The 26,400-nt window shown below is 36.1% G+C and overlaps 1 protein-coding gene, 2 non-coding genes and 1 pseudogene across 3 annotated transcripts; 1 reads left to right on the top strand and 3 right to left on the bottom strand.

Annotated features, from left to right (window-relative positions):
* Positions 1 to 969: 969 nt before the first annotated feature.
* Positions 970 to 4,200, bottom strand: LOC120184589. The gene is made up of 4 exons (XM_039189011.1): positions 3,966 to 4,200; positions 2,468 to 3,242; positions 1,504 to 2,206; positions 970 to 1,344 (listed from the first exon to the last, which is right to left on the bottom strand). The coding sequence occupies exons 1-4, from the start codon at positions 4,198 to 4,200 to the stop codon at positions 970 to 972; spliced, it is 2,088 nt and encodes a 695-aa protein (XP_039044942.1).
* Positions 4,201 to 19,204: 15,004 nt separating this feature from the next.
* On the top strand, positions 19,205 to 26,377 carry LOC120184588 (annotated as a pseudogene).
* LOC120184681 lies at positions 23,259 to 23,379 on the bottom strand. The gene has a single exon (XR_005522063.1). It is a non-coding gene; the product is annotated as a small nucleolar RNA SNORD14 (small nucleolar RNA).
* Positions 23,435 to 23,561, bottom strand: LOC120184682. Its single transcript, XR_005522064.1, has one exon. It is a non-coding gene; the product is annotated as a small nucleolar RNA SNORD14 (small nucleolar RNA).
* Positions 26,378 to 26,400: the final 23 nt, after the last annotated feature.

Raw genomic sequence — 26,400 nt, 5'->3', positions numbered from 1 at the left:
AAGAAACCCTGCATCAATCTGTTTCATCACTTCCTCTTTAATTTTTAACAACATTTCTGGCCTTATTCTTCTGAGCTTTTGTTGAACTGGTTTACACTCAGGCTTTATCGAAAGCTTGTGCACCACTATGTTTGTACTCAACCCTGGCATATCTTGGTAGGACCACACAAAGATGTCTTTGAATTCTCAGAGTAGATCTATTAGGTCTCGTCTTATTTCAACTGAAAGTGCATTGTCGATCTTTACTTCTCTTTTTTCATCATCAGTTCCCAAGTTTATAATCTCAGTCTCCTCCTGGTGAGGTAAGATCTGTTTGTCCTCATTTTCTACCAGTCTTAATAGTTTGTTAGGAACATCACATTCTACCTCATCCTAACACTCATTGATTTCTTCCAGACATATGGGCCGCTCCAAATTTATCTCAGTATTAAATTCAGAAACATTTATGCTATTGATATTATGACACCTACAAAGGGAAAAATTGAATCGAATATATATTTGGGAAGAGAGAAAATTTATGAAATGAATGTAAAGAATGAAGAATGAAAATGTAAATAACAATGGCCATTTGAGAAACAAAAAATATGTCTTTCATTGAAAGCAAGTAGAGTTAACATAGATGCCCTTACAAAAAGATTCCTTAATACTCGCGGGCACAAGTATAAGGATTAGTTCTGGGTGTTACTCTGAATTAATCTTAAACACTACATGGAGATCCTCTACATTCCAATTTTTCAGTGTTTCTCCTAGGAAACAAGGACGGATTTTAGCCAAATATTTTCCCGCTTTGTTGTCCCCAGTTATCATGTTGATGATCAAACCTTCCATGGCTTCGTCAAACAAGTCTTTGTCTTTCATCTTCTCTCCTTCATCAATTGCTCTAGCTAACTGTTGCTCCATATCGTACACTCCTCCAAACTTGAATGAGCTCTTTAGGGGAGAGAAATACATATGATCCCATGGAATGTTCTATTCTTTAAGTCTAGCTCTTCTTACTTCACATCTCTTCTTTAATTCTTTCTTTCTTTGCTGAAAATCAGGCTCAAATCCCAGCCCAAAGCGGTCTCTCTTCATCATGACAAATTTGGGATGTAAAGTCCCCTGCAACAATCTATCGAGACCCTTTCCAATTTTAGCTCCTTTTCCTAGAGTCTCTCGCACAGTCATCTTAGTGCAATCAGATAAACGAGGACGAGGAATCTTGTTTACTTCAACAATGAAAGTAGTATTGACAAATTCTAAGGCTCTGAAGGAACACTCTAGGGCATTCTCATTGGTCTCAACGTATGGGGTGTCAGTCGTCAGGGAAGCAATGATCTCTTCCTCTGCCCCAATACTGATCAACTGGCCATCTATCACAAATTTCAATTTTTGATGTAAGGACGAAGGGACTGCCCCTGCAAAATGAATCCATGGTCTCCCAAGCAAGCAGTTATATGATGGGTTGATGTCCATTACCACAAAATCAATATTGTAGACAGTTGGTCCAATCAACAGTGGTACCTCAATCTTTCCAAGCACATCCCGTAGGGTTCTATCAAAGGCTCTAACAACATTTTGGTAGGCCCTCATATGTGAGCTGTCCACTGGTAATCTTCGTAATATGGTCATAGGCATAACATTGAGAGTTGACTCATTGTAAATCAAAACACCTAGTAAGACATGATCATGGCAGTAAGTTGTGATATTGAGGGATTTTACCGATCTCATTCCACCATCAGGAATTTCATCATCAGTGAAAGTTATGTAATTGTCCGCAGCTATATGCCCCACAATTTGATCCAACTTGTTCACTGTTATATCCTCAGGAACAAATGTTTGATTGAGCACTCTAAGTAGAGCATTCCGATGTATATATGAATTTATTAACAGATCCAGAATCAAAATCCGTGCTTGTTGCTTGTGTAGCTGATCTACTACACTGTAATCACTATGTATTAAGAATTTCAAGAATTCTTGTGTTTGTGCTTTAATTACCGGGTCATTAATTAGTGGTGGGGGCTCGTCATCAAATATCTTTTGTGGTACCGCTGTAGCCTTTCCTTTTGCTTTCACGTTGTCTATTTCTTTTGATGTTTCGGGAGAGTAGCACCTCCCACTTTTTGTAAAGTAGCCTACTTCACTCACTATTTCATTCATCAAGCTGCTTCCTGGTGTTTTATTGTTTTCTTCAGCTACTTTTGTTTCCTCTAGCGAACCAGATTCCCTTATCATTTAAACATTTGTAGTGTAATTCCAAGGCACCTTACGGGTATCTTTGAACAGAAATGGTGAAGGGGTCGTGATAACAACTTTTGGCTTCACTGACACGGAATTCATTGCAGATGGTATAACAGTGATGACCACAGGCTTGATTGTTCTATGCATTGGCTTGGAATTTTCTGTTGTGCAAACATCTTCTTCTCTTTTTTTCTCATCTTTCTCAAAGAATTCTATTTCCTTGTTGTCCATCAACTTTTGTAGTAACCCCCTAAATTCAGGGTAAAGTTGAATTATGTGTCCTTCTTCTTGGTGATATTCACAATAATTTCCACATTCATGGAGCTTTGGCTTAGGATCTTGTCGAATCATATCGGCCTGATAAAGTTGTTGGAATACCCAACTGAAAGGAGATTTGATTTCATCAACAACAGTCTTCACTTTTCTCCTATTATCCTCATGGACTGCATCCACACCTTTACCTCCATGATTCGGTAGTGGGTGTGTCGATACATCTGGTGAGTCAAATTGCAATCCCCTAGTATTAATCAGATTTTGTATAACCTTTTTGAAGGCCAAACAGTTCTCAATAGAGTGACCAGCAATTCCATCGTAGTAATCACAATATGTATTTATGTCATACCAATGAGGGTACGGAAATTGCAGAGGATTCAAACGATAGGGGCGCACCACATCCGCCTTTAATAACGAGGTGTATATCTTAGAGTATGGTACGGGTAGTGGTGTGAAGGACATTCTCTTATTCTCTTTCCAAGGTCCACTAGAATCATTTATGGTGATGTTTGTGTCATTCCTTTCAGCTATTGGTTTGGTTATTGTGACATTTTTTGAAGTATTTTTGTTGTAGACACTTGTATTATTAACCTCATTTTCTTTTTTCCAGTATACTGGTTTTTTCGAACTGGACCCATCCACTACCTCGATCTTGCCACTTTTTATAGCGTTCTCAATGAGCTCCCCCGAGATAACCAAATCAGAAAAGTTTTTGTGGTATTTCCAAGCAAATGCCCTAAGTACGAAGCCTTCAAGGTGTTGACAAAAATTACAGCAGCTTCTTTTTGAGTAAAGGGGGTTGGACATGTGCGGCTACGTCACGTTATCTCTTGGCATATTGTCGAAAAGTCTCATTATTTCTCTTTTCCATATTATGAAGAGTCCAACAATCAGGAACCATATCTATGACATGATGATACTATTCTAGAAATGCCTTTGCCAAGTCTATCCATGATTTAATGTGAGCCCTAGTTAATTGATTGTACCACTTGGTTGCAGATCCTTTCAGACTGTCTTGAAACAGTGAATCAATAGCTTTTCATCTTGCACATGACCGGTCATCCTTCGGTAAAACATGGTGATATGAGATGAAGGGCTTATGGTTCCATCGTATTTTTCAAATTCAGGAACCTTGAACTTCATAGGGATGATCAAGTCTGGGACCAAACTCAGCTCTCTGGCATCAGACCCATAGAATGGTTCAACCACTTCTACCGATTTTACCCTTTCTTCTAAATTCTTCAATTGTTGAGTTATTTCTTTATTGGCTTTCTCCTTTTCGGCTAACTCATTCAAATCTGGGATTAGGTGCTCAGTATTAAATTATCCTAGCCTTACATTTGGGACATGCTGATAGTTGTTTGGGAATATGGATCCCGTTTAGTGTTGTTCATTCTCATTGCTGACATATGCATGAGATCAAGCTTCTTGAGGTACCAAAAAGCGAGCAGAGATATGTATAGGTGTGAAACCAGGAGGAGGACCAGATTCTATTGTGATCCCTGGAGGGGGTATGGAATCTTGTTTAGAGGAGACGGGATTTCCAGCATGACTCTTTTCAACATGCTTATTGAATAGGTCCTCTAATTTATGCAGCATATTCAGTTGTGAACTGGCAATGTCGGCCTCAATCTTTTCAAATTTACTTCTCATTTCTGCCTGCATGACTTTCTGCTCTTGCTTGAGACGGTCCAATTTGTCATCCATCTTCTTACTCACGTTCCTATTATAGTAAGGATGTTGTGTTTCTTTGTTGCTAACAGGGGACAAGGTAACTGCAATTGGAAACCTTATTGTATTATTTTGGTGTTTTTAATTAATGAATGCATGTCTTAATGCAAGATATTTAAAATTCATACATAAATAAATACAATGAATAATGAATGTATGCAAGAGGAATTGATCCCAAAAAGTTAATTGCATATAACAACTTCCATTATAACAAAAAGTTTTCATTACATAATAGTTCATTTCTACAGATATGGCTTAGTCTAACTTCCATTGAAACAAAAGTTTCATTATATAATAGTTCACAGATACAACCTAGCTCTTCTATTAAGCACCATAATTTCACTAATCGGCCACAGTATCTTCTTCCCACACTTAGAAGCTGGATTGATATGGTACTCGATGACCTTTGATTCGACAACTAGTTCTCCAATGTATCTGTCAACTTCACTCATCTGTATTATGGCCTCGGCTACCATGTTGCTTCTGGCTGCATTTTGTTCTTCATAGAAATCATTTGACTTTTTCCACTGTTCAGTAGTTCCTTGAAGATTTCACTCCAACTTATTAATTCGTACTTGACAACTATGCAGTGCACTTTCCAGATGTTGAACTCACTTTAGCAGCAAGGCATTCTCTTCAAGACTTTCCTGAAGATCACTTGGTCCCCGGAGAACATTTTCTCAGAACAAGGATTCTTCAAGTTGTAGGATGTAATCACTGAATTCTGTGTTTTTAGCCCAACACTGAGCCAGATCCATTTCAAGTCTTGTATGTGTTTCCTGCATCCTTCGATTGAGACTCTGTACTTCTGTATTTTTGTTTCCACACCTTTTTATCCAGCCTTTGGTTATTTCTTGCCTTGCTTCAAGCGTAGTATTGAAGTGTTGCTTTTCTAATTCTCATCTCTTCCTTTCAGTATCAAACTCTTCGATTCTTTGTCCTCTAACATCAAGTTCGGCAAGCATGTTATTCATTTCGGGTTCAAATCCTCTGAACATGATGGTCTTCTCAGCCTCGAACCCCTTGAGAATGCTATTCTTTTCGTCTTCCAGTTCTTTGACACGATCTTTTTCCCTTTTTAATTCTTCCATAGCTTCGCGGCTCTCAGTTTTATATTTTATGATCCGCTCCCTCTTATCAAGCTCAAGCTCTTCTATTTTTTGCTTCCCTTTCTCTAAGCACTTGAGTAGACGATCGTTTCTTGCCTTTAAATTTTTGACTCAATTTTTTCTCTGCGTTTAACTCTTTGGTTAATTATACTGACGCTCTGCTTGACCCAACTGTGGACCTAGATTTTTACAGCTTGTAGTAATCCTTCTTTAGATCTTTTAAATCCGATTCTATTTTTTCTTTTCTCACTTTTACCATTACAAATTGTGCAGCATGAAAGTCTTCATCAATACTCAACATGTATTTCTCTCATCGCATCTGTTCCAGTTCTTTCGACCAACCTTCTTTCTCGGCTTTGAACTCTACTCTCAAGATCTCTACCTCTGATGGGACTATCTTAATTATTTCCTCCATATGGACATCCTCATTTTTGGTCAGGTAGAGGAATATTTTCATTCTTTCTAACATACCTCCACTCATCATAATCTGGCGTCAACATCACCTTGTATGCCTCAGCTCTAGTACGGAAAGTCTTCTTCCATGCTCTAACTGCCTCAAGGATGTTTTTCTTATAATTGTTTTCGTGAAACTCGAACTCAGATGAGTGTAATCTAGCAGCGACTAGGACAAATTGACGGCCATCATATTGCCTCAAAACCAAAAGGGGTGCGTACCCAATTCCTCCCCCATAAACCATGTAGCATCACCCAATTATAGTCACCATATTTATAGAGGAGCTCACTTTGTATTTGCCAAGGAGCGAGCCAAACGATGTCTTTGTCTTGCATATTTCTAAAGGCATCTATCCACATATCTTTAGTTACTCCTTTTGGTCAATCTTGCTCAAGGAATTCTCTCAAAGGCGAGTAGCTGGTACTAAACCGATGATATGAAATCTTTTCAATTTTCCAAAAATGACTACGTATCCGGACATATAATAGTTGTGCACATCCTGAAAATCGACCACCTCTAAGCCTTCGACAAGCATTCAAGGATCGGAAGGTCTCTACTAAAATCATAGGAGCAGGGTTGATCTTTTTTGGAAACTATTCAAATAAATCCACAACTGCAGCCTCAATATATCCCAATGCCTTCGGGAAGATGAATAAGCCATAAATACCCAGTGCAAAGAGATTAAATCGTATCTTCTCGTCAAGATAAATTTGAATGATTTCTTTAATAGCAGTCTAAGAAACACCTTCGCTTTCACCTTTTTGTTTAGTACGAGCAACCACTCATTCCTCGCGCACTCCTGCAATTTTTGCTAATTTGATTCTGAAGGGTTGAGTTTTGATGAACTTGGAATAAATCTGATTCTCTTGAGCCTCTTCTATGTGCAACAAGGCAATATATTCTTCGATGGTAGGAACCATATCTTCTTGATTAAAAGTGAAACAATTGTATCCTGGATTCCAAAATTGAATCAAGGCTCGGAGCAGCTCATCATCTATGTCGACATACAACAGATAAGAAATGTCCCCATAACACTGATAAAACTGCAGTTTCTTGCTTGACTCCCATTTTTCCCAAATGTCTCATAAGTCTTGGATGTCATTTCTTTTAAGAGAAACAGGAGCATAACCCAATAAGTCTTTGCAGTGCTTCAGACCATTGTCGTACCTCAGAGTTTTGAACAATTTGACTCAAATACTTTTTTCCATTACTGAAAGCTTTCCAATTTGACGATTAACTAAAGATCAACACCCTCAATCTTGAATTATGCAATACAAATAGCAAAAATAAAAGAAAAAAATGAGTTAGTACAAGTAATGAGTTAATAAAATTTTGGAAAAATACCTACCCATCATGATAGCTACTCAAACATGTTTTCTAACCCATATACTTAAGATAAGATAAACCTTAAACTGTATAATTTTCTAATTCACATGCATTTATAAAAATAAATAAAAAATAATTATTTTAAAAAATAAAGGTTAGAGTTCATTTCTCCTTTGTGTACACTTATTTGGGTACTAATGGACAGAGTTTCGGTCTGGTCTTAGATCGGGTGGGTTTCTACGGTTTATTACATGTAGAGTTTCGGTTCTAAGAGTAAAGGTACTCGAATTGTCCTTGTCGGTGCCCCCTTGGGCGGGCCAGACCCTCAATCCTCACACATTATAGGCTTAAGCGGATCGAGTTCAATTCGAGGGGGCACATTTCCCTATGCCTAACACGGAGAATAAATCCTCACGAAGACATAAGACATATGAACCTCAGAAGCTAATTGCTAGGTCTGACACGGAGAATAAATTCTCACGAAGACGTCGCTTTCACTCCCACTTAAAAGGAAGAGCTCGGGTATAGAGCTTATGTTATGCAATGCAAGTGTCATGTGTGAGGAGAAATTATCAAACCTTTGACAAACAACCACACAAAAATGAACTAAAGCGAATCTGAGACTTTAACATCTGAAAATCAATCAAATACACACAGTATATAAAGATATAAAATTAAATAACGATTGAAAGGAATCAAAGGAATCATAAATTAAATAAAATCGAATTCTCAATTCCTAATTATAGAGACAATATATAATTGATTTAAGGCTTGACCCTCTAAGTTCCCAGCAGAGTCGCCAAGCTATCGAAACCGATTTTCGGCGATACGACGAGTCTCGACTCATTTTGTGAAAACTCGATTTTGTAAAAGAAATGTTTCGGAGTCGCCATCGATCTTTTGGATTAGGTAGGCCGAATACCCAAAAATCTTCTTTTAAAAAAGTTTGTTTTAAAGAAAAATGTCATTTTAAAAGATGCACTGATCTACGTGTAACTAGAAATTCAATTTTTTAGTAATAAAAAGGGTTCGGGGGTCGATTACGTGTGGGGAAGGATAATCACCCCCACAATGCCCAAAATTGGTACCCATCGATTATATATTGTCTCTAAATAGTAGAAATCTAAGAGTTCGAATACATATTTAAATTACGATTTCATTATTCCGAATTCAACCATACAAAAATTCTAAGGAAAAATAAAAATATTCTCATATTTTCAATTGAAGAGAAAATACTCCCTAAAATACTTTAGGACGGATATTTCTTGTTCCAACTGAAATAAAAGTAATATAATAATTTTTCCTAAGAATCCAATATTAAAATCATTTTTATTCTACCAAAGAAATAAATTAAACCCATTAATCATGATTATATTATTAGAAAAGATAAGGGAATTTAATTATTTAAAAATACTGAGACTAAATCCCTAATAAAATTAGACGAATTGTCTCGACAAGTTTAAAATAGTGAATATTTCATTTTTCCCTTCAAAATTAATTAATTTTAAATGCAATCAATTTTTTTAGGTTTTTCTAGTGGGATATTTATTTATTTTAAAATATCGGAAAAAGACATCTAGTTGTCTTAAGACTGTCCCTTCTTAATATTTTAAAATACATAAATATTGCCCTTAATCCAATTATGTAATCAGTTAAGTTATGCTAATGAGGCTTTTAAATGAAATAAAAATTATACATTGAAGCATTTATATATATATATATATATATATATATATATATATATATAAATACACATATGGACTAAAAACAATTTTAAGACTATTTTTAACTTTATTTTAATTTATAAATATATAAATATTTTCTAATTATTATATTAAACATAGAACATAATATTTATTCTAAAATATAATAAAAATGAAAAAACAATTTATACCAAGCTCTACATATAATCTTATGTACATAAAATAATGTATAATACAAGTAAAATAAATACCTAGAACATAAAACATAAAACATACTTTAATGGTAAAAATAAATAATATACACTTGGATTCATTCATAACATAGTGATAAAATAATTATAAAGTAACTTTGATATCCTAAACATTAATAAAACAAATATTATAGCATTAAACAAGAAAATAACAAATAGAAGCACCAGAATCATAATAAAACCATAAACATATGACTAAAATATAAAAACATCAACATCAGTAGCCAATCTCGAACAAAAAATAATACATCCAAAGGTGGACTAAATTAAAATAATATAAAAGGAAATGGTGACTAAATCGCAAAAAATGCTAAAACTAGGAGGACCTGAGGCATGATTAACCCTAAAAATGACTAACACGCTGATCATATTACACAAAAGGGACCAAAATGATGATTTAACCCTAAATTGGTATCCAGAACGTGAAACACGCTAAAGGTCTAGGGACCTTAGCGTGGTTTACCCAAAAAACCTTAAATATCAATTCCTTCCCCCTTTCCAGAATCATTTTGCCCATGGTTTTTAATCCTAAATCTCCTCTTCCTTTTCTTCTCCTCTCAACCCACGGCAACAGTCCCTCACCCTCAAGCCTTCACTGCCTCGGCCACCCTACATAGGTGGTCGTTCTAGTTCGACCGAGACCCCAAGATCCTAACTCCGACCGATCGGAGTACTAAACATCTAAAGAAAACTTTAAACCCCTGATTTTCCTCTCCTCTCTCAACTTATTCGACCACTACCCAACCACAAACAACCACCATATACGATTGTTCTTCTACCCTAACCAAAAACCGACGACACACTCCCCTCTCCAATGACAAAATACTCCGACTAACACCAGTAGCAAGGTAAATTTCAACCCTTATATCTATTTTATTTACGTTTTTTAAGCACAGAACTAAGAACAAACAAAGAAAAAAACACACATTAACATAAGAATACATTCACCCGTTTGATTGCTGAAAAATCTAGTTATATTGATTTGATATTTTTTTTCTATTTTTGGTCTGAATAACTGAGAGCCAGACCCCTGCTCTTGTTACATGGTTTGGTTCTTATAACCGATTTACATAGGTATAAAAAAACAAATAAAAACAATCCTATATCTACTGTGGTGCTATTGTGTTGATGATCGTATGCTTTTAATACCCCGGATATTACGGGGTTTTGTTGATATCTCTGCAGGAGGCTTGGGAAATGACGGTGACAGCTGAAGGCATGATATCTCTAGGGTATAGTTAGGTTAGGGTTCTGTTGGGTTATGAAAAATGGTGGTTACCCTCAAGCCTTCACTGCCTCGGCCACCCTACATGGGTGGTAGTTCTAGTTCGACCGAGACCCCAAGATCCTAACTCCGACCGATCGAAGTACTAAACATCTAAAGAAAACTTTAAACCCCCAATTTTCCTCTCCTCTCTCAACTTATTCGACCACTACCCAACCACAAACAACCACCATATACGGTGGTTCTTCTACCCTAACCAAAAACCGACGACACACTCCCCTCTCCAATGACAAAATACTCCGACTAACACCAGTAGCAAGGTAAATTTCAACCCTTATATCTATTTTATTTACGTTTTTTTTAAGCACAGAACTAGGAACGAACAAAGAAAAAAACACACATTAACATAAGAATACCTTCACCCGTTTGATTGCTGAAAAATCTAGTTGTATTGATTTGATATTTTTTTTTCTATTTTTGGTCTGAATAACCGAGAGCCAGCCCCCTGCTCTTGTTACATGGTTTGGTTCTTATAACCGATTTACATAGGTTTAAAAAAACAAATAAAAACAATCCTAGATCTATTGTGGTGCTACTGTGTTGATGATGGTATGCTTTTAATACCCCGGATATTACGGGGTTTTGTTGATATCTCTGCAGGAGGCTTGAGAAATGGCGGTGACAGCTGAAGGCATGATATCTCTAGGGTATAGTTAGGTTAGGGTTCTGTTGGGGTATGAAAAATGGTGGTTACATTTGGCATAATAAGTAAATTATGCAACTAGAATGCCAAACAGTCTCCAATTATGTCATACTTTTTCAACATGTTTTCTAATCTCTTAAATTTCTAAGCTCATAACATAAGTTGAAACCTAGTTAGCAAGAAAATGCATGATCATAGAAACTTTTGGCATGCTTACTAAAAATTAAAGCACGACATAAATGCACCGTATATGTAATATCTTAAAATTAAAGTATTGGGTTGTTCTTCGGATAAATTTTTTAATTTAAAATTAATTTTTGAAAAATATAATAAAAATTGATATAGAAATTAAGTCAAAAATTTATTATTATTTTTATGTATTAATTGACTATTTTTAAATAAGTGGATTTTATCAAAATGAAATTTTTGGTGAATTTAAAAGAGAGTATTTTAACCAAGAAAAATATGAATAAATAAATAAAATTAAAAACTCTAAGTCTTCAAAGGCAATTAAATCAAAAAAAAATAAAGGTTGTTATGTTATAACACACATTTTCATTTTTTAAGTCTTTATTTGTGTTCAACCAATGTCCATAGCTAATTTTAGTTAACACTCCTCTTTTTCCTTTAATATTTAACTAACAATTGTAGACACTCATTTTTGTCTGGGTCTAAAAAAATTATTATATTATTTAGTTATTTATTATTATTATTATTTATTTTTGCAGGCCCATGTTTAACCTCAACTATCCCAACAACACCACATCAGGTGATTGTTAACTTCCCACGTTCCAAAGGCTCTCTTACACGTACAACAAACGTCGAAAAAGCAAGGAGAATTTCCCATATTTTTTTCATTTAAAATGGGGATTTGGCTACTGCACAGTGGGGGACAAATGAAAAACAAAGAAAAAGAGATTTAAAAGAGAGTGACCATGGCTTTTCTGTGATAGCTCGAAATCATCGAGCAACATAACGTTGTATCACTGCCCTACCACCGTGACTCTTCACCATTGCACACCCATAGCCACACCTCAAGTGCACACCATTCTTTCACCCCATACCTTCAATACTGAACCACTCCTTAGTTCCTAGCACCACGGAGAACGACGAATTCTTCGATAAAGGAGAATAATCATAGAGGAAGAGAGGAATGAGTTGTTGTGAACTTGAAGCTAGTAACCCTCCGATGGATAATGGAGTCTGAGGAGAAGCTTGGCCTGTGAGTGTGCGAATGGGCTCAATACTACATTTAAAAACCCTAAACAATCTCATTTCCGAAGATCTCCATCCCGGAAAAGAAACATTACTCTCGCAGAGAAGAGAAAGAAGGAAAATGAGTAGCGGTTCGAGCAGAACTCTCTGTTTTGGGAATCTACCTGCTGATGTTCGCGAGAGGGAAGTGGAAGATTTGTTTTACAAACATGGTCACGTAGTCCATATTGACCTGAAGATTACGCTCGAGATGCTGAAGATGTTATTCGTGGTCGTGATGGCTATGATTTTGGAGGACAGCGTTTGCGGGTTGAACTTGTACATGGTGGTCGTGGGCGTTCATCCTCAGATCGTCACGGCAGTTATGGTGGTGGTCGTGGGCGTGGACCATCCAAACGTTCTGAATATCCCGTGTTAGTCACTGGATTGCCATCTTCAGCTTCATGGCAGGATCTTAAGGAACATGTGTCGGCTGAGGATAGCATGCACATGCAAAGAGTGGATCAAGGTTGTCTTTTATGTTTTTAATTACATGTTTCGCAACTGTTGAGCTTTAGTTTTTTTCTTTCTAATGTTATGAATCAGTAATACGGTGAAGAATCTGGGATTTTGTAGTGTAGATTTGTCCAGAATTATATATATATATATGTATATATATATATATATATATATATTATCATATAGGTTTTGAAAGATTTTTTTTTCATAGTTTTTTTTCGTAATATAATAATATTCTCGACTTTTTAGGGGAATTTTTAATCAATTAAAGGTAAGTAACTCGAATCGAATTTTTGAATTTAAATTTAAATTTTTAATTTTCGCAATTAAAGACAACTGATAAATTAATTAGTACCGAAAGGGCGGTTCAAGGGTGCTAATCTTTCCTTGACCGTAATCGACTCCCGAACCTGACACGTTTCTGGTACAACGCAGATCAGGTAAGATGGTGTCCGATCAGTCTGAATATTTTTAAAAATAATCGGTGGCGACTCTAACCCAATTCATTCAAGTCAAAGCCCAATTCCGGGCCCAACCGAAAGACTACCGCGACATCTTGGCGACTCCACTGAGGACATGTAAGTGAGTCAGGATAGAATTATTTTTCGGTTGTCTTTTATGCGAAAATGGTAAATTTTAATTTTATTTATTTATTCAATTCCAATTATTTACCTTTGATTATTTTCAAATAAATAGTTGTACTGGCGTTTTTCTTAATGATTTCATATTTTCAAAATTTATTCACCCGAGCTCCAAACCCTTTTAAGTGGGGATGAAAGTGACCCCTTCGTGAGAATTTATTTTCCGCACAGGCCTAGCAACTAACCTTCGGGATTCATATACCTTATGTCTTCGTGTGAATTTATTCACCGCACAGACATAAGGGAATGTATCCTTTCGAGTTTAACTTAGTCCACATAAGCTTATAATGGGCTTAAGACTAAGGGTATGGCAAGCCCAAGGGGGCACCAGTAAGGATAATTCGGGTACCTTTTTTTAGAACCTAAACCGGGAGACTAAATGGAATTAGAGCCCACCCCAAAACCTCATTTCAAACCCTAGGCTGCTTCGATATTATTTCCTGCTCTATTTCATGTTCAAAGCATGTGAACTAGAAATTTATGCGGTTAGGACTTGTTCAAAATCAACTTGCGAGATAGAGATCATGTACGGGTAGGAATACTAAGCATGTTCGGGTAGATATCATGTGGAGTAGGATTTGTTTTTTATTTTCATTATTGTTTTGATTATTATCCTTATCTCACTAACTTTTTCCTTTCATTTTTTGTTTCCTTTCATTTTATTTTTATCATTTGCATCATTCAAAAGAGGTGTTGATCCACCAAAAACGTGTTTGTTAAACATGAATAATCTGCATTAATGAAAAAGGGGTTGTAATACAAGAGATGAAAATGAAGAGGATAGTCTACAAGGAGACTATGCGTCACATTCAATCCAGAAGACGTGGTGCCTACAATTGAAGAGTATATCACTCTGCTGCATTATAAAGGACTCAGAATAAACCGGGTCTGCATCAAGCACAATAAAAGCCTATCTTTGAAGAACTGACTGGCAGAGGTTACAGGGGCAAGATGAAGATTACTGGTCTTGAGAGTCCCTCCAAAGACAACAATGGCAAAATGATAGCTGAAATTGCAGACCATTACTGACGAATTCAAGAAACAGACAAATGAACTTCACATAATTCCTATCAATTGAGGGCTCCAATGACGTATTCGTTGGGAACAGGTTCAACAAAAGATAAATGCCAGAGATGCAGTCATTCGAGATTTCTTGGGCCAGTACAAAAAGCAACTCAATATTTGCACGGTTCATCCAGAGAAGCTGGAGAAGTTCGACAGGTTATTCAACCGATGACAGACGAAAGTAGAAGACTAGTCAACATGTCAGAAGCTGTCAGGATATTTTTGTCTCTTAAAAGATAAAACATTTTTCCCCAATAAGGATTATTTATAATAACAAACACATTTTTTGGATCAATGCCTCGAACATTGCATGCATTATGCATTTAAACATATTTTGCATTTTGTTATTTTCATTTCTTTACATTCGCATTATTTTTCTCTTTTTTATTCACATGTCTCATAAAAAATGAGAACATTTTGATCCTATTCCCATGACTTACAAGGAACTTTACCAACAACTTTTTGACACTCACGTAGTGTCTCCATACCCGGTGAAGCCCAATACCCCAGACAGTATGATGAGAATGCTCATTGCAAATATCATGGTGGTGTCCCAGGGCACACTATGAAGAACTGCTTCACATTCAAGAGAATCGTACAGAAGATGCGTAACAAGAATCAGATTGACTTCAGCAACGCGGGGGCATCCAAGTGAAGACGATCATTTCATCATTTGAGGCATTTTTTTTCTTTTTCATCTTTTCTCAAGTTTTTGTAAAGACATTTGAATAAATTTATGTTACTTTAATGATGACGAGCAATGAATCACATCTGCAAACTTGCAATTCTTTGAATATCAACTGAATTAAGAAACTCTATAAATGGTTCAAAGTTACAGATCTTTGACAAAGTAACATGATTTAAAACAAGGACTTTACCCCGAAAAGCCTGAACATCATACCTTTCCCTTACAATAGTCGATACAGCCTTCTCCTCTCATAAAAGAATGAAAAAAGGCTTGGTATTTAGATGTGCATAGGTGCGGACAACATGGGGCATCTTTTGCATATGACATTTCTATACTTTTTGTTTAAGACATTCAATGACAATAATGATCTTCACAGATGGAATAGTAGAGTAATCAAATCCAGTTTAGGTCAGTTGTTTGGAAATTGAGCTCTAAAGATGAGATTCCTTAACTTTCAAAAACACCTAGACTATAGCAGGTTCTTCTTGACAATCTTAAGAAATTAGAACCGTAAAGCTGAGCTATTCCACTAAGGCAATTGGTTATAGAGGAAACTTGAAAGCCCTGGCCTTATGAATAGATTACATTCAAACCATGACATTGCTCGAACACTTGACAATTCGGTGTTTGCTCCACTGCTATTGTCTGGCTGAAGACTTTGTGATGAGATGAACCCTTTAGTTAACTTGATAAAAGTGATTATAATGTTAAGCTGTCCCTCTAAAGCAATTGGTTAAGCACCCTAGCTTTATGGATTCAGCTAGCCAGATAACGGCAAGTTAAATCAAATTTATCTAAACAAGAGATTTTCGGTAATGATGGACTAAGGGAGTTATGGAACACCTGTTATAGTCAATTTCACACGAGCACTCAGAAATTTCATTTTTAGACCGATATTTATGCACTACCTTTGTTAGAGCAGCTTAAAAAACTTAAACAAATGAAAGATTTCATAGAACCGAAATATAAAGTATAGTAATTGATTATGCTAGTTGCGTCATTTTGTCCGTCTCCAATTAAAACGCCAATCCGAAGAAAAAACATGTTGCAATAACCAAAAAATGATATTTTTTATGGCTGAAACCTTAGCTCAACGTAAAGCCAACTCACCCACTTGATTATTTGTCAAAGAGCTATAACTCTGAAAGCATTAAAAGAGCTATTGATTCCTTTGGTATACTTTGAACTCATGTTCACAATTTGATTCAATTGCGAACAATATTTTACAGAATTTTCATTATTTTCCCTCCTAAAACGAGAAAAATGAGAAAAACATTTTTCAAACAGAACAGACTCAGACATGAAAGTCTGTAAAGCCAAAGCTCGAGAAGCAAATGGGGCACGATCGATTCCAAGGACCATATTAGAAGACAAAGCACGAGACTCAATCCAAGAGATAAAACATAACTCATTCATGTTGAATGCATCTTAGACATACTTAAGAGCATCACATTTTTAGCATACATAATTTTTTACAGCTTTTAGAGTCAAATTTCAACTTCAAGATGAAAGATACTCGATTCAAAAGTGCATTCAGAAAATTGATGGTGGTTGCTCAACTTCACAGCGAAGGGACAACTGTCAAAAAACAATTTTTCAATTTCATTCAGAGTCAATTTCAACTTCACAACGAAGGATATTGGACTCGAGACAACACAAGCTCAACTTCACAGTGAATGGGCGACTGACTGTCAACAAACAACTTTTCAATTTCATTCAGAGTCAATTTTAACTTCACGGCGAAGGATATTGGACTCGAGACAATACAAACTCAACTTCACAGCAAAGGGGCGACTGACTGTCAACAAACAACTTTTCAGTTTCATTCAGAGTCAATTTCAACTTCACAGCGAAGGATATTGGACTCGAGACAAAACAAGCTCAACTTCACAGCGAAGGGGCGACTGACTGTCAACAAACAACTTTTCAGTTTCATTCAGAGTCAATTTCAACTTCACAACAAATGATATTAGACTCGAGATAACACAAGCTCAACTTCACAGCGAAGAGGCGACTGACTGTCAACAAACAACATTTCAGTTTCATTCAGAGTCAATTTCAACTTCACATCGAAGGATATTGGACTCGAGACAACACAAACTCAACTTCACAACGAAGGGGCGGCTGGCTGTCAATAAACAACTTTCCAGTTTCAGAGTCAATTTCAACTTCACAGCGAAAGATATTGGCCTCGAAACAGCAAAAATATTTGGATTTCAACTTCACGACGAAGGATATCCAATTGGGCCATCCACGGTTTCAGCTTCATGACGAAGGGAACCGTGCCCACCAAAGACCTTCGAGTTCGACTACGCTCAGCTCCGAGGCACATCATTTGCAACATAATTTAAGTCGAGAAGGGTTATCTGCCAACCAAATACCTTCGAGTTTGACTCCGCTCAGCTCCAAGGCGCATCATTTGAAGCATAACTTAATTTGAGACGGGTTATCTGCCAAAGACCCTCGAGTTCGATTACATTCAGCTTCAAGGGCACATCATTTACAGCATAACTCAAGGCTAAAAGGGTTATCTGTCAACAAAGACCTTTGAGTTCGATTACACTCAACTCAAAGGCACATCATTTGCAGCATAACTTAAGTAGAGAAGGGTTATCTACCAAATACCCCCGAGTTCGATTACACTCAGCTCCGAGGGCACCTCATTTATAGCATAACTCAAGGCTAGAAAGGTTATCTGTCAACAAAAACCTTTGAAATTGTTTCCCTTGAAACAAAATTTGTCTCCCTTGAGACAGTTTCTCTTGAAACACAAAATCTTTGAATTTATTTCTCTTAAAACAATTTTTGTTTCCATTGAGACTGTTTCTCATGAAACAACAAATATCTTTGAGATCGTTTCACTTTAAACAAATTTTAACTCTTTTGAGACAACTTCTCTTGAAGCATCATCTGAACTGTGTTATCAGCCTTCCTATTAGTCGACCAGAACTCTTTATCACGTATGAGTCGCGTCGTTTCCCCCAATCAAAAACCTTCGAGTTTGATTCCACTCAGCTCAAAGGCACCATCATTTGTAGTATAGCTCAAGGCAAGAAGGGTTATCTGCCAAAGACCTTCGAGTTCGACTAAGCTCAGCTCCAAGGCACATCATTTACAACATAACTCAAGGCGAGAAGGGTTATCTGCCAAAGACCTTCGAGTTCGATTACATTCAACTCAGAGACAAATCAAATTTACAGTATAGCTCAAGGCAAGAAAGGCTATCTGTCAATAAAATTATCGAGTTCGATTTCATTCAGCTCGATGACAGCAATGAACTACTTTCTGGAAGAATTTTCAAGTCGAAATCTTTAAACCGAGAAGAAGACAAAGGCCCAATTCCAGGAAGCTCAATCATATACAAAAACTGATTATCTTTTTTTGTCTTTGTTCTATTCTTGTTAACACAAAAATGTGCAAAGAGGGGCAGATGTAGACACCCGTTTTTGTCCGGGTCTACAAAAAAAAATTATTATATTATTTAGTTATTTTTATTATTATTATTATTATTATTATTATTATTATTATTATTATTATTATTATTATTATTATTTATTTATTTATTTTTGTAGGCCCATGTTCAACCCCAACTATCCCAACAACATCACATCACCTGGTGGTTAACTTCCCACGTTCCAAAGGTTCTCTTCCACGTACAACAAATGCCGAAAAAACAGGGAGCATTTCCCATATTTTTTTTCATTTAAAATGGGGATTTGGCTACTGCACAGTGGGGGGACAAATGAAAAACAAAGAAAAAGAAATTGAAAAAAGAGTGACCATGGCTTTTCTGTGATAGCTCGAAATCATCGAGCAACATAACATTGTACCACCGCCCTACCACCGTGACTCTTCACCATCGCACACCCCTAACCACACCTCAAGTGCCCACCATTCTTTCACTCCAGACCTTCAATACTGAACCACTCCTTAGTTCCTAGCACCACGGAGAACGACGAATTCTTCGATAAAGGAGAATAATCATAGAGGAAGAGAGGAAGGAGTTGTTGTGAACTTGAAGCTAGTAACCCTCCGATGGATAATGGAGTCTGAGGAGAAACTTGGCCTGTAAGTGTGCGAATGGGCTCAATACTACATTTGAAAACCCTAAACAATCTCATTTCCGAAGATCTCCATCCCGGAAAAGAAACATTACTCTCGCAGAGAAGAGAAAGAAGGAAAATGAGTAGCAGTTCGAGCAGAACTCTCTATGTTGGGAATCTACCTGCTGATGTTCGCGAGAGGGAAGTGGAAGATTTGTTTTACAAACATGGTCCCGTAGTCCATATTGACCTGAAGATTACACCAAGACCTCCAGGTTATGCTTTTGTTGAGTTTGAAGAGGCTTGAGATGCTGAAGATGTTATTCGTGGTCGTGATGGCTATGATTTTGGAGGACAGCGTTTGTGGGTTGAACTTGCACATGGTGGTCGTGGGCGTTCATCCTCAAATCGTCACGGCAGTTATGGTGGTGGTCGTGGGCGTGGACCATCCAAACGTTCTGAATATCGCGTGTTAGTCACTGGATTGCCATCTTCAGCTTCATGGCAGGATCTTAAGGAACATGTGTCGGCCGAGGATAGCATGCACATGCAGAGCTTGGATCAAGGTTGTCTTTTATGTTTTTAATTACATGTTTCGCAACTGTTGAGCTTTAGTTTTTTTTCTTTCTAATGTTATGAATCAGTAATACGGTGAAGAATCTGGGATTTTTTAGTGTAGATTTGTCCAGAATTATATATATATATATTCATATAGGTTTTGAAAGATTTTTTTTTCATAGTTATTTTTTGTAATCTAACAATATTCTTGACTTTTTAGGGGAATTTTTAATCAATTAAAGGTAAGTAACTCGAATCGGATTTTTGAATTTAAATTTAAATTTTCAATTTTCGCAATTAACGACAACCGATAAATTAATTGGTACCGAAAGGGAGGTTCAAGGTGCTAATCCTTCCTTGACCGTAATCGACTTCCGAATCCGACACGTTTATGATACAACGCAGATCAGGTAAGATGGTGTTCAATCAGCCTGAATATTTTAAAAAAAGATCGATAGCGACTCTAACTCAATTCATTCAAGTCGAAGTCCAATTCCGGACCCAACCGAAAGACGGCCGTGACAACCATCTAGACTTCTAAATCTTCGAAACACATTTTATTCTCTATAAATTTCTAGAAAACCTCTCCATTTTCTCTCATCTTCTTCGCTTCTTTTACAAGATTAAACTAAACCACTTTTAAAATTTCTTCATCCAATTATGTTTTTCTTCAAAGCTTCATTTCATATATTGAATTCTTGTGATTTTGCTTTTTGAATTGAATTTTGATCCATCTAATTAAGATTTTTAATTCTAAATGAAAATCACCATGAAAATGATGAAATATAATTTACAATTTTACAATTCAATTTATTTATGGTTTTTAAATCATATTAAGATGTATTTGAAAATTTTTAACAAGTCAACAACAATTTTTTAAGAAACGTTAAGTTCAAGAGTGTTTATAATGATATTCTTTAGCATTTAAAAAAAACATAATTCTTTAGCTTTTAGTTGAATCAAAGGTTGGGAGTGACTTTATTTGAGTTATCGAAGGCATTTCCAAAATCAGAGGATGTACATACTATAACTACTCAAACCGAAACTAGCAGGGGCACATGCATTCAAAGAGCCACATGATCAAGTTTCAACCGATTCGATTGTAGATACATTTACCTTATATAAATTTTCATTATTTTTTTTTTTTGATTGATACATTGCACTCATACAATTTGCTAGTTGATGAAATTTTCATTTCACAATTTTAATGTAATATTGGAAATGGATCGGTCGACCGAGCATAAGGTTCACGTAGATTTTGAGCTGAAGTGTTACTTTGTGATATCAACATGGTTTGGAGCTTGTTGTTGTTAGGGAAAGTTATCTAATATGGTTTTTGCAATGAGAAAATAACCTCAGTGACCGAAAATGCCTTGTAATATACGATTTTGACTAATTTTTTTTGGATTTGCCAAAATGACTAAGTAAATCGCAATCCGATCGATAATTCGCAACGCGATCTCCGGTATCGCAAATCAGTTTCCAGATTCGCAACGCGATAGTCGAAGTTCGCGTTGCGATTCATTCCAAATCGTTGCGATAGGCGAAGTTCGCGTTGCGATTCATTCCAATTCGTTGCGACAGGCGAAGTTCGCATTGCGATTCATTCCAATTCGTTGCGACAGGCGAAGTTCGCATTGCGATTCATTCCAATTCGTTGCGACAGGCGAAGTTCGCATTGCGATTCATTCCAATTCGTTGCGACAGGCGAAATTCGCGTTGCGATTCATTCCAAATTCGTTGCGACAGGCGAAGTTCGCATTGCGATTCATTCCAATTCGTTGCGACAGGCGAAGTTCGCGTTGCGATTCATTCCAAATTCGTTGCGACAGGCGAAGTTCGCGTTGCGATTCATTCCAAATTCGTTGCGATAGTCCAAATATTGCATTTGCTTCTTAAGAATTTTCTTTAAAAAGATAGAATTCGCGCGGACGTGTCGAAGACACGTATTACCACGACCACGACCACGACCACGACCAGAGACGGGACGGGACGGGACGGGACGGGACGGGACGGGACGGCGGCGGCGGCGGCGGCGACGGCGCGCGAGTCCCTCTTGTTCTCTATCACTCAACAAGGAAGTGGGAAAGCCAAGCCTTAAATACCATTCCCAATAGTGTTTCCAATACTATGTGGGATTGAGCATTACCAACACTTGTTTCCAATACCATTACCTTCATTGTTGTAAGAGTTTAATTTTGAAACTAAAAAAATATTTATTCGAATAAATAACTTACCCTTTGAGGACTTTGATCATAAATGAAGTAATTGCTAAAACTAACTCTGATTCGGGTTCTTATAGTGTTCAAATGACTTACTTGCAAAGAGTAGATGATGACCAAACAACTCGATATGTTTCCTTTGTGTCATTATCAGCTAGTTTTCGTAGCATCCCCAGTTGAAAACTTCCATCATTGTCTCCTTTGCATTTGTTTGGTTAATATTTTTCTTCCATCAAAGTCTTCAAAGGGTAAGTTATTTATTCGAATAAATATTTTTTTAGTTTCAAAATTAAACTCTTACAGACAATGAAGATAATGGTATTGGAAACAAGTGTTGGTAATGCGCAATCCCACATAATATTGGAAACACTATTGGGAATGATATTTAAGGCTTGGTTTTCCCACTTCCTTGTTGAGTGATAGAGAACAAGGGGGACTCTCGCGCGCCGCCGCCGCCGTCCCATCCCGTCTCGGGTCGGGTCGGGGTCGTGGTCGTGGTAATACGTGTCTTCGACACGTCCGCGCGAATTCTATCTTTTTAGGGAAAAATCTTAAGAAACAAATGCAATATTTGAACTATCGCAACGAATTTTGAATGAATCGCAACGCGAACTTCGCCTATCACAACGAATTTTGAATGAATCACAACGCGAACTTCACCTATCGCAACGAATTTGGAATGAATCGCAACGCGAACTTCGCCTATCGCAACGAATTAGAATGAATCGCAACGCGAACTTCGCCTATCACAACGAATTGGAATGAATCGCAACGCGAACTTTGCCTATCGCAACGATTTGGAATAAATCGCAACGCGAACTTCGACTATCGCAACAATTTGGAATGAATCGTTGCGAATCTGGAAACTGATTTGCGATACCGGAGATCGCGTTGCGAATTATCGATCGCATTGCGATTTACTTGGTCATTTTGGCAAATCCAAAAAAAAATTTGTCAAAATCGTATATTACAAGACATTTTCGGTCACTGAGATTATTTTCTCTTTTGCAATTGATCTAGAAAAGGTGTTAAAGAAGAGATGCGAAGCTTATCTAGCCAATTGGGACTGTTAGTACATCTCATTGTATAACAAAAAAATATTACGACAATCACAACCAAAGATTCATGTAATCATAAAACGGGAGAAAAAAGACACGAAAATATAGCTTTTGAGTCTAAAAGAGATTAAATTATTACGGTCAAAATAGGTACTTTTATTTAACAATTCTACTTGGGGGAGAAACTACAATGTTTTTAACTCAGATTTAAGATTCAGATATTGTTAAGGATTAAAGCAACTAAAATTATTTTCTGAAAAAAAAAACTTTTTTAAAGTTTCAGACATCCAAGGATTAAAGCAGCAGAAGCTCTCAAGCCCGGCGAAAGGCGAAAGCTCTTAGGCGGCCACTGCGAATGCTTTGAGAAACAAGCCTGTAGATTTGTCATCATCAACAATGAATTGTCATTTTGAAAATTAAACATGGAAATAACAAGGAGTTGATAAAAAAGAGTCTCAGACATCCAAGGAATGAGCTAAACAGCAGAAGCTATCAAGCCCGGCGGAAGGCGAAAGCTCTCAGGCGGCCACTGCGAATATTTCTGAGAAACAAGCCTTTCGGATTTATCATCATAGACAAATTTCGTTACAACCAAACAAATCAAGACAATTTACAGAAATACAAACAAGTCAACAATTTGAAAGAATAAGAAGAGAAAAACATTGAGCAGCGATTTGTTATGGGGAGGCTGATGAGACGAAAAGGGCAGTACAAGGGTTTATAAAGAGGACTGCAGTTAGGGTTTGTAGCCGTTTCTATGAGATAGGGTTTCGCATTTACGGGTGTAGAGTATGGACGGTTAAGATTTGAGGGATTGGTGTAAAACTTAGGTCACCCGATCATTTTGGGCTTATTAGATTTGTACCTTCTTTTACGGGCCTGTGTGATTTTGCAATAACTTCTGATTCACCGAATGTTATAAAAATATTGTATTTATTTTTATACTATTTTCCAAAAAAAATTATTAATATGGTTAATTTTAAGTAATTCCGTTCAATGATTAATCAAACCGGTGGATTGAATATCTCTAGCAATAATAACTCTCTTTCACACTCCACATTTAATAAAAAAAAGGCAAAATGAAAAAAAAAGTTGCCCTCCACGTTTATATAAATGATCATTTATCTATAGTGGTGGATGTACATGGAAGCTAGGATGGGCAAGTGCCAAACCTGAAAAATATGAAGTTCTTTATATTAGTTGTTAATTTTACTGATAGAGTTCACCCTGAAATTTTATTTGTCCTACTCCATATGTAAACTTTTTATTATTAGTATATATGTGTCCACATTCAAAAATATTTCTAGATCCGTCACTGTTTGTCTTTATTAATTTTGTAGGGTATATTATCTCGTCATTTTAAATTTTGGTCAAAACATATCATGTTAGATGAAAATCATCAGTTAACTAACGATTAACTCATATTGTTAACGTGGCATTTTTACATGTTCAATTAATGATGTAATATATGTTACGTCACTCAAAGTGATAATATAGTATATTACGTGACATACCATAGATTATCCAAAGTAATAGTGTAACACGTAGTACATCACTTAAATAGATGATGTGGCACAATAAAATACATATGAAAATGTTACGTAAGTAACATTAATTGATCGTTATACAATTAATAATTTTCATTTAATAGGATTTATTTTGACAAAAAATTAAAATATTAAAAATAAAATACTTAAAAAATAAAGATAAAATAATAATTTATATAAACGTTGAATGTAATTTTTTCATTATGCCTAAAAACATTGTTTTGAAAATCGGACCGGACCAGCCGGTTCAACCGGTTCAACCGGGAACCGTTGTCTAGTCCGGTTCAAACTAAACCGGTTGAACCGTTATTAGTGAACTGGTCGGAACCGTTGAACCGTTCGAACCGGACCGGCTGAAAACCGGAAAAAACCGCCAATTTTGTTTTTTTTTTTAAAAATTAAACCAAACGACGTCGTTTGTTAAACGAGCCAAGTCGAACTCGAGTATTGCTGAGCTTGACTCAAACTTTAAAAGTAAGCTCAACTCGACTCAAACTCACTAACTAAAAATTATCAAGTTCAACTCGAACTCGAAATATAATATTGAAACTTGAACTCGAAAAGGCTTGAACTCAAAAAAAAATTAGAAGCTCGATTGAAGCCTAAAATTCGAGCTTGATTGAAGTGAAAGAATAGTTCACTCTATGCTCACCAAAAGGCTCCATGATTTTGAATGTCAAATTACCTCTATTATTTATAGAAGTTAGTTGGGATGCTCTTCTATGTTTCTTAGCCATGTGGATTGTTTTGTTCTCATATTTTTATTTTTTAGACTTTTGGGATGTTCTTCTATGTTTCTTAGCCATGTGAGATTGTTTTTAAAAAAATTAAACCAAACAATATCATTTTGTTATGATTTTTTTAGCCTCAAATTTATTTTTTAATTATAGTTATATAATTATATTTATTATTTAATATGTTTTATCTTAAATATTATATTATAGTTAATTTGAATCATTTTGTTTCACTTGATTTTATGGTTTTTAACTCTTATATATTATGACTTGCTTTGAATGACTTGTGATATACAAAATTATTTTTTATTAAATATTTTTAGTATTTTTATTTAATTTTTTAAATAATTATGAAGTCGTCCCGTTCTTTCGACCGATCAGACCGATTCGACCGATTCAACCAACCGATAATATGATCGGTTCGCTAACCGATCCGATTATGAAAACCCTGCCTAAAAAAGTACAATTGCTTTGTAGCAATGCTCCATAGTCGGAACACAACACTGTCTACTGTTTCATTAGACGCACGTGGCACAGTAGACAAAAAGAAAAAACAATGATCTGAAACCTGTCAATGTCCCTCTAAACAATCCAAGGTCCAGTTGACTCTCCTTCATAAGAATCAGTCTAAACTCTAAAGTTCAAGTTTTCTAATTTCTAGATTGTATGAAACTCAAAAAGAAAAGATTATTTAAAATCCAATCTAAAATTTAATATCAATTAAAAATAAAGTGATACATTTTGTTATAACACTACAAACTTAAATAAATTGGCTGGCCATATTCCTATATGTAATGGGGTAAGGGGAGGTAGGGTAGTAGGCTGCCCCTAATGATAGGTTGAGAGCAACTTTCGTGGAATACCTCCAGCAATTATGAATTGTCCACCGTGTGACTCGATCTCACGACCATAAAAATAATATTTTTAATTAATAATATATTTTTAAAGTTAATTTAATTAAAATTTGTATTTGATTGACAAACTCTTTGGGATCAAAATCAAGAAGGTATCTTTTAAATGTATTTCATTAAACTGTTTTCTTAATATGTAGAATGTGCTTATACATCCGACATGAAACTTCTTCATAACAAGAAGAAAACCGCTAATTCCTAAAACAATTAAGTTCGCAATAAGCT

Source organism: Hibiscus syriacus, unplaced genomic scaffold, assembly GCF_006381635.1.
Source record: "Hibiscus syriacus cultivar Baekdansim isolate YM2019G1 unplaced genomic scaffold, ASM638163v2 tig00112925_pilon, whole genome shotgun sequence".
Classification (NCBI taxonomy): Eukaryota; Viridiplantae; Streptophyta; class Magnoliopsida; order Malvales; family Malvaceae; genus Hibiscus; species Hibiscus syriacus.
The sequence above is the reverse complement of the archived record's forward strand: the minus strand, read 5'-3'. Positions and strand labels throughout refer to the sequence as shown.